This window comes from Argiope bruennichi, chromosome 10 (genome assembly GCF_947563725.1).
Source record: "Argiope bruennichi chromosome 10, qqArgBrue1.1, whole genome shotgun sequence".
Lineage (NCBI taxonomy): Eukaryota > Metazoa > Arthropoda > Arachnida > Araneae > Araneidae > Argiope > Argiope bruennichi.
Window position 1 is genome coordinate 76170243 of NC_079160.1, and position 9609 is coordinate 76179851.

Below are 9609 nucleotides of genomic sequence, written 5' to 3' on the forward strand. Positions count from 1 at the left end.
ATTCTAGTTAAAAAGTATATCATTAAAAATTTGCACAGTAAGAAAAGAATTTTAAAAAAATGTTAAGCTCATTAATGATTATATTTTAAGAAATCAAGAAAACTGTTTTGTGCAATGCTTTTATTTTAATATTCCTTTATGTGCCTATATATGACGGAAATTTCTTCATACGTAACTTCCCATACAGTCCTGAGCCGCATCCACAGCTGTGATTCAGTTTCCAATATGATGATTCCTTTATTTCGACTGTAACAAGTGACTTCCTCCTCTTTAATTCGATAGAAGCGAATCATGGCCGTTTTTCAATGAAATCAGCCAATGTGTTAAAATTCAAATATATTTATGAGTAAAGTTAGTCGAAAACTTGATGCTTGTTAATTGAGATCCATTTATATGCAACGTTAGGTTCACATTTGACGCACGTTAAAATTGGAATCTATTTACACGCAAAGTTAGGCATACATTTGATGCACGTTAAAATTTGAATCTATTTACACGCAAAATTAGGCATACATTTGATGCACGTTAAAATTTGAATCTATTTACACGCAAAGTTAGGCATACATTTGATGCACGTTAAAATTTGAATCTATTTACACGCAAAGTTAGGCATACATTTGATGCACGTTAAAATTTGAATCTATTTACACGCAAAGTTAGGCATACATTTGATGCAAGTTGAAATTTGAATCTATTTATATACAAACTTGGATCCAATCTTGCATGCTTTTTGTGAATCTCCTAATTGTTTAGTTATAAAATGTTACTGGAATGTTATGGCGTTTTGTTATTGAATTCACTTGGGCTCAAACAGCCAGTCAGATTTAATTTAATTGTATTTCGTTCAAAATAGGATAAATCTCCAGATTTGGTCGTGATTGCATGTACCAAATTTCAGCTATCTAGCTCAAAGCGTTTTTGAGTTACCGTATTTATAGACATAATGCCAAAAATGTATCTTCTGGACTGAGGGAGATTTGATATGTACAGTCGACAAAATCTCGAGTTGCAATGTTTTTTAATTACTATACTTCGTATACGAGGAAGCAATATGTCGAATCTTCATCTTAATCATGAACAATGGGAAGAAGCTAAGATAAAATATTAGTTGCAACAATGAAAAAAATTTGAGATTCATCTCAACAATGAAATGTATTTTTGAAAAATATGCTTAAAATATTTCTGAGTTAAAAGTATCTAAGAATTATACTGTAATTAAATGTGAATAATTGAAAGTATTGTTTGAATTTTAGGATGCAAAAAATTCTTTTTCATTTAAATTAAATTTTAATTTCAATTTAAGAAGTTTCATTTAAAATTAAATGCAATTTTGATGCTTTTATTGCCATAATTTCAGAAATTATTAGAGCATGAAAAGCATCAAAATTGCATTGAATTTTAAATAAATTCTTAAATTCTCTTAACTATACATTCCCATCTTTTAACGTATATTTGGATCAAATGTGGTAGCTTTGATTTGTTCTAGTAGTTTGTTCTGTTGAGCGTCCACATACACAATTCGCACTCCTTTATTAATAGTAGAAATTCTAAATATCATTAAAATACAATTCTAAAAATTGTTCCCCATACAATTCCATTGATTTGAGTGCAGATTCTGATCTCTATCTCTGCCTGTCATTGCATCCGAAAATTTCATTACGGAAATTTCTACTACGTCAACATTGTTAAAATTCTATTTTCATAGAATTCGCTTTTTATCCAAAGTAGGCCTCAGCGCATAACAATCTCCCCATGGCATCTAAATTCGACGTCTTTCGATGAATCGGTTCCAATTAATCACTGTCTTCCAAGTGAATGATCTTTCTTGAATCCTTGCACTTAAATTTTTCTCTCTCCAGTGCTCAGGTAAAATGGAGACGGAAACGGAGCACTCGGTTTGCCTTGAGCTGAAAGGAAGATCATTGATAACTCGTCCTCCGTTTATTACGTTTCTGGACAGGCATCAAATCCTCCATTTGGGCTCATTCAATTCACAAATAATATCTATGATTGAGTACTAATCATTATAGGACCAAAAGTAAGCAGAAGTCTTCCCAAGCTTTCTCATACTTTTTTAATAAAGATGTAATCCCTCTCTTATCGTCGAATAAAATAATCTTTAAACGAAATCGAGGAAACGAGTACTCGGATATCTATCTACAGAGTCCCGTACATGGACGTCTCGTGCAAAGAAAAAAAGGTGAATCTGCATTTGGGTATTTTGTATTAACTGAAAGGAAAATCTGATGCAGAACTATTTGAATAACAAGATAACATACCAAATTCTATCCATTTAAATTATTGCATTTTTGTGCTATCGCGTTTAAAAATTTGGTTATTTTACCTGCTTGCTTGCGAAAGTACAAATCAACAGACGTTCAATACTTTGGAAGATTTCGTTCAAAATCTGATACGAATCTATATTTTAGATACCAAACCTGTGTATCAAATTCTATCCGCCATGTTTGCTCTTTTGTGTTCGGGCACCTGTAAAGACGATTCTTGTTAATAATTTCCTCCAATATTTTATAAAAATCTACAAAATTTATGTAAAAGCCAGATACCAAATTTTCATGAGTCTGGTGTATGAAAACGTAAAAATATAACTACAGTAAATCAAAATTGTTATTTTAAAATAAAAATAATAAAGGTATTGATTTAAAATGCTTACATTTTAATAAATAAATATTTTAATTATGAATTAAAATATTTAAAAATTCAATAAAACAAATTTTTTGCAAATGTATAATAATTACAACTGCTTCTGGGGGGGGGACTAGCAAACCATTTTCTACATACTATCATTCTATTTTTCTGCGCATACTTGATCTTCCCGAAATAGTGGTACTGATTTAATGTAAATGCTATTTTCAATTCTGGTTACTAAAAAATAGAAGTCGTAGCGTTTTCTTTCAACATCTAATTCTCTATCTCCCTCTTCAATTGCAATCTGCACTCCTTTACCTGTCCGACCTAAAGACGCAATACATGGAAAATAGTTACCGCAATCTGGACCAATACAGGTCTTCAAATAAGCCCGACTTCGACTCAAAATGCAGAGTTTGTTGGTATTCGCAGTTCTCAAGAACCAACTCTCTGTACCCAAAGGTTACTAATTTGCGAATTAAAGCATTTATGTAAAGGAAATTTCGACTCAACGACGTTTAAAATATGGGAGGATATATTTCCGTTTGATAAATATTTTAATATTCCGAACAGTCATATTTTGTTCTAGACTGATTTTCTGGCATTTGTTGAATTTTATATTAAAGGTTGTTAATGATTGAATTTATAGAGCAAGCAACTACATTTTTCGTTCGCAAAACTAACTAAACTTTCCTTTTCAGCTCTACTGCCTTGCAGAAGAAATTGTTCAATGTCGAATGGTTATCTACTTCCTGTCGAGCAATCAAGTCGTCATAATATCTGATGAAATCTGCCGATTAAGGGTGAACACTTTACAAGGAGGCTTAGAATTCATGAAACTGGCCTGTGAAATGATCAATGCGCTCCTGACGCAATGATGCTTCGAGTAGTGCAGAAATTTTCTTCCAAATCGCATTTGAAAGTGCAAGTAAGACCACATGATTCTAGTTTCTTAGTTGCTGGACACATCCAGTTTCAAGATTAAGTAAATTAAAAGTCAGGCTACTGTAGCATACAAATCTAGAGCATTCTAAAAATTTCAGGTAATTGTTAAATGACCGAAAAATCGCCAATTTATCAACTGAAAGGATGCCCGTGTGTAGGAAATGATTCCTTTTGCAGTTGAAACAATTTGATATTTCTCAAGCGATTTACAATTAGATTCGATTATTGATTTACAATTAGATTCGATTATTGATTTACAATTAGATTCGATTATTGATTTACAATTAGATTCGATTATTGATTTACAATTAGATTCGATTATTGATTTACAATTAGATTCGATTATTGATTTACAATTAGATTCGATTATTGATTTACAATTAGATTCGATTATTGATTTACAATTAGATTCGATTATTGATTTACAATTAGATTCGATTATTGATTTACAATTAGATTCGATTATTGATTTACAATTAGATTCGATTATTGATTTACAATTAGATTCGATTATTGATTTACAATTAGATTCGATTATTGATTTACAATTAGATTCGATTATTGATTTACAATTAGATTCGATTATTGATTTACAATTAGATTCGATTATTGATTTACAATTAGATTCGATTATTGATTTACAATTAGATTCGATTATTGATTTACAATTAGATTCGATTATTTTTTAAGAGTTTCTTTATTTAATAGCAGTTTTAGAATTGAATTACTTTATGGTTGTTTCTTGAGCCTGTCCAAATTGACATCACCCCTTCCATCCTGGCAGTAAATTGCCAAACCATTTTTAACTTTCTGAACTGAATGAGTGGAAGTTTATTATTTGAGTCTTCAGCTGTTTCGAGTTTATTTTTCAAGCATTTGTTTCACATTTGCATTCGCAGTAAATACATATTCCTTTTTATGATTAAAGAATATTTGGAATAGTAAACCAAATTTCTGTATATGCGGCACCGTAAACGAAAATGGTTAACAAAAACCATAAAAAACCGAGAAAATTAAGTGCTACTAAATATTTGCGTTTTGATTTGGGTAATTAAGGCTATGAAAACGATAATGAGCTAGGTGAAAGGATAAAATTCATCAACTATTTTAAAAAGATAATTCAAACACGATTAATATACTTAATGAACAAGGCAGTTGCCACAGTTTCAAATCTTAAGAAAAGATATAAAGTAAACTTTAAATTAACTTCGAATATAATTTTAGATTGCCATCAATTAAATAGTTAGATTTGATATTAAATTGTAGTATTTAGGTTATGTAAGGTACTAATTCCAAAGATGATCCCGGTAGATGAAAGAAAGGTAGATGATTTTGGGATATTTACGAAGTCACGAAACTTGTAATCAAAAGGTTTTTGATAGATTGCAGCGTCCTGCGATGTTCCATACTTAAATTTAAACTCAAAGCTTCAGAACCTCGTTGATTAGTCAATTTTCCGTTTCAAGTCCGTTTTAGGACCGAAGTCCTAAATCATCCGAGATTTATGGCAGTTAAAGCTTCTCTCTAGTCAAGTTTAATAAGATCAAACCGAATCCATTCCAGAAAAAGATTGAGTAAGTAGTACTGAATCGGCAATAAATAATTTTGCGGCCAGAATGATGCATCATTATCCTTTTTAGACGGCGAGAAAGGTTAATTTCACTCGGATGTTTTGTCATCTCTGGAATATGTGCACTGATTTTTGGTTGCCTTTTCTGTATTTGTAACTCAGGAATGAAGACTGATTTTTGTTGGTTTCTCGTGTCTCGAAAGACTTTTTAATGCTTATTTTCTCAGCCATGGAAAATATATTTGCATGAATATATGCGAATTTCTGATATTTTGGTGTATCTGTCTTGCAGGCATCAAGAAATACTGACAATAAAATATTTTCCAGAATTTATTAAAATGGTTAATAGTGTGAATATAGCCTATTTACAAACATTTATTGAATAATTTCTCGTCCATATTTGCGTTAATAACGATCCAACAGTTAAAATTTCTTGAATTCTAAAAGTTAATATTTTCGAAAGATTCAAGAAAGTTTCATAGTTTCTTAAAACTTATTTAAAGAAGGAAAAACTTTCCTTTAAATAAGTTTTTAAGTGTCCATTTATTAGTTATAAATGCAGTAAAAATTAAAAATTTTAAACAAATATTAATGTATTTTTTAAAAATTTCGAATTTGTAAATTTTATGGAATCTTGCGACAAATCCTTTCTGAAATTCCCTACCAGTTTTTGCCACTGATATGGAATAAAAACATAATCAATTAAACTGAGAATGTAGTTAAAAAATTTTAAGTGTTGTCGCGGGAAAACATATATATTTTTAGAATTCTAACACATAGAATGGAAATGAAAAAGCTATTCCTTAATTTCAAATACAAAACTTTAATTGCAGGTACATATAAATGGATAACTCTTATTACATTTAGGCAGCTGAAAGAGTATTTATTATTGTGCATTTACCACTAGACTACTTGAATGTCTAGTACGTTCACTTTCTGGAATACATTGGGTTTGGGGTGTAAGGAAATACAAATAATCAAATGCCCAATCGCACGATAAAATACATGGCGCAAATGACAAGTTTATTCTTTTTGCATTTTCTCTTGAAATATTTTATCGTAAATATCTCCAAACGTAATTTTTTTCGTATATCGTCAGAACTGCAATTTTAAAAAGTTTGGCATTAAGAACTCCCTAACATACATGATTTTCATCAAATGACATCCATAACTTGTATTAGAAGATTGTCATTATTGCATTGAATCAGCATCTGTCCATTACGTGCTATCAATCTATCCCAACCAAAGAATGAATTCATTTTTGAGTGATTGATTCATCATGGGCAAGTAATGGGCATCGCATACTTCCATATTAAAATAAATGCAAGTGACTTCGTGGGATGTGGAATTTGTATGGAATATGTAAACCAAGGTATGTAATATAGGACAATTAATATTTGTCACGTAGAGTTGTAAATTTTTGTGCGCTGAATCTGCGCGACAGTAATTCGACAAATTCTAGAAAATCCTGTCATATTATTCATATATTATTTCATCCTACACATTAGATACCGTAGAATTCGGCATGAAGTGGTGATTTGTGCTTAAACATAATAATGTATATGTAATAAATATGCCTAAAACATAATAAAAGTAGTCAGAATTTGCATCGATGCGAGGGATTTATAGAGGTTAATAGCACTAAGGATGTTACATATGTATATTTTAACATGAAATGTCTAGTTAATAACCCTATGGGAGCTATTAACTCTGCTAGTTGAAGTGTGGGATAGCTCATAGTAATAATACAATAGCATATCCAACAAAACCATAGTCTTGGCACGTAATATGAGAAAGGAAAATTTAGATTGCAATGTATAAAACATTTATTTTGACTTCGACCATCGAGTGGAGGACTGTCAAAACTGAGAATTATGTGGAGTTAGAATTTTGTCGTAGCAGTGGGTAATATGTAGAAGTTTGAAGATAGTAAGTCGAGGTAATGGGATTGTGTGGAAGCTTGTGGATTGCAGGCTGTGTTTGTGGGTAACGGGTGCAAGTGCGAGGGCTGGGATAGTGGCCGTGGGTAACGGGTGCAAGTGCGAGGGCTGGGATAGTGGCCGTGGGTAACGGGTGCAAGTGCGAGGGCTGGGATAGTGGCCGTGGGTAACGGGTGCAAGTGCGAGGGCTGGGATAGTGGGTAACGGGTGCAAGTGCGAGGGCTGGGATAGTGGGGTAACGGGTGCAAGTGCGAGGGCTGGGATAGTGGGGTAACGGGTGCAAGTGCGAGGGCTGGGATAGTGGGGTAACGGGTGCAAGTGCGAGGGCTGGGATAGTGGGGTAACGGGTGCAAGTGCGAGGGCTGGGATAGTGGGGTAACGGGTGCAAGTGCGAGGGCTGGGATAGTGGGGTAACGGGTGCAAGTGCGAGGGCTGGGATAGTGGGGTAACGGGTGCAAGTGCGAGGGCTGGGATAGTGGGGTAACGGGTGCAAGTGCGAGGGCTGGGATAGTGGGGTAACGGGTGCAAGTGCGAGGGCTGGGATAGTGGGGTAACGGGTGCAAGTGCGAGGGCTGGGATAGTGGGGTAACGGGTGCAAGTGCGAGGGCTGGGATAGTGGGGTAACGGGTGCAAGTGCGAGGGCTGGGATAGTGGGGTAACGGGTGCAAGTGCGAGGGCTGGGATAGTGGGGTAACGGGTGCAAGTGCGAGGGCTGGGATAGTGGGGTAACGGGTGCAAGTGCGAGGGCTGGGATAGTGGGGTAACGGGTGCAAGTGCGAGGGCTGGGATAGTGGGGTAACGGGTGCAAGTGCGAGGGCTGGGATAGTGGGTAACGGGTGCGAGGGCTGGGATAGTGGGGTAACGGGTGCAAGTGCGAGGGCTGGGATAGTGGGGTAACGGGTGCAAGTGCGAGGGCTGGGATAGTGGGGTAACGGGTGCAAGTGCGAGGGCTGGGATAGTGGGGTAACGGGTGCGAGGGCTGGGATAGTGGGGTAACGGGTGCAAGTGCGAGGGCTGGGATAGTGGGGTAACGGGTGCAAGTGCGAGGGCTGGGATAGTGGGGTAACGGGTGCAAGTGCGAGGGCTGGGATAGTGGGTAACGGGTGCAAGTGCGAGGACTGCATGTCATGGCATTGGATTATGAGAGTACTGTGAATGTTGCGGATGATGACTGTGTCAGATACGCGGATAGAAATTTGATATTTGGCGTTCCGCATTCAAAGAAAAATGTTTTTTCTTTATATAAATGTTTGAAAGTTTGCTTAATCTTTGTGGGAAATGAATGCTGCGAAAGCTGGCTTTTTATTCGGTGTGGGAAATGAGTGCTGCGAAAGCTGGCTTTTTATTCGGTGTGGGAAATGAGTGCTGTGAAAGCTGGCTTTTTATTCGGTGTGGGAAATGAGTGGTGTGAAAGCTGGCTTTTTATTCGGTGTGGGAAATGAGTGCTGTGAAAGCTGGCTTTTTATTCGGTGTGGGAAATGAGTGGTGTGAAAGCGGGCTTTTTATTCGGTGTGGGAAATGAGTGGTGTGAAAGCGGGCTTTTTATTCGGTGTGGGAAATGAGTGGTGTGAAAGCGGGCTTTTTATTCGGTGTGGGAAATGAGTGGTGTGAAAGCGGGCTTTTTATTCGGTGTGGGAAATGAGTGGTGTGAAAGCGGGCTTTTTATTCGGTGTGGGAAATGAGTGGTGTGAAAGCGGGCTTTTTATTCGGTGTGGGAAATGAGTGGTGTGAAAGCGGGCTTTTTATTCGGTGTGGGAAATGAGTGGTGTGAAAGCGGGCTTTTTATTCGGTGTGGGAAATGAGTGGTGTGAAGGTTGGAATTTGTTCGGAGCGAAAAGTGTGTGGAGTGAAGGTTGGAATTTGTTCGGTGCGGAAAGTGTGTGGAGTGAAGGTTGGAATTTGTTCGGAGCGGAAAGTGTGTGGAGTGAAGGTTGGAATTTGTTCGGAGCGGAAAGTGTGTGGAGTGAAGGTTGGAATTTGTTCGGAGCGGGAAATGTATAAAGAGATCTTGTATGTGTGTGTAATGTTTGGAGGGAAGGTCTTTGGTGTGTGTATGTGTGTGTAATGTTTGGAGGGAAGGTCTTTGGTGTGTGTGTGTGTGTAATGTTTGGAGGAAAGGTCTTTGGTGTGTGTGTGTGTGTGTGTAATGTTTGGAGGAAAGGTCTTTGGTGTGTGTGTGTAATGTGTAATGTTTGGAGGAAAGGTCTTTGGTGTGTGTGTGTAATGTGTAATGTTTGGAGGAAAGGTCTTTGGTGTGTGTGTGTAATGTGTAATGTTTGGAGGAAAGGTCTTTGGTGTGTGTGTGTAATGTGTAATGTTTGGAGGAAAGGTCTTTGGTGTGTGTGTGTAATGTGTAATGTTTGGAGGAAAGGTCTTTGGTGTGTGTGTGTAATGTGTAATGTTTGGAGGAAAGGTCTTTGGTGTGTGTGTGTAATGTGTAATGTTTGGAGGAAAGGTCTTTGGTGTGTGTTTGTAATGTGTAATGTTTGGAGGAAAGGTCTTTGGTGT

General features: G+C 36.2%; 1 protein-coding gene across 1 annotated transcript; it reads right to left on the reverse strand.

Moving 5' to 3' along the window:
• Nucleotides 1-7033: 7033 nt before the first annotated feature.
• On the reverse strand, nt 7034-8230 carry LOC129987604 (uncharacterized). Its single transcript, XM_056095564.1, has one exon. The coding sequence runs from the start codon at nt 8228-8230 to the stop codon at nt 7034-7036; it is 1197 nt and encodes a 398-aa protein (XP_055951539.1).
• Between the last annotated feature and the right edge of the window lie 1379 nt (nt 8231-9609).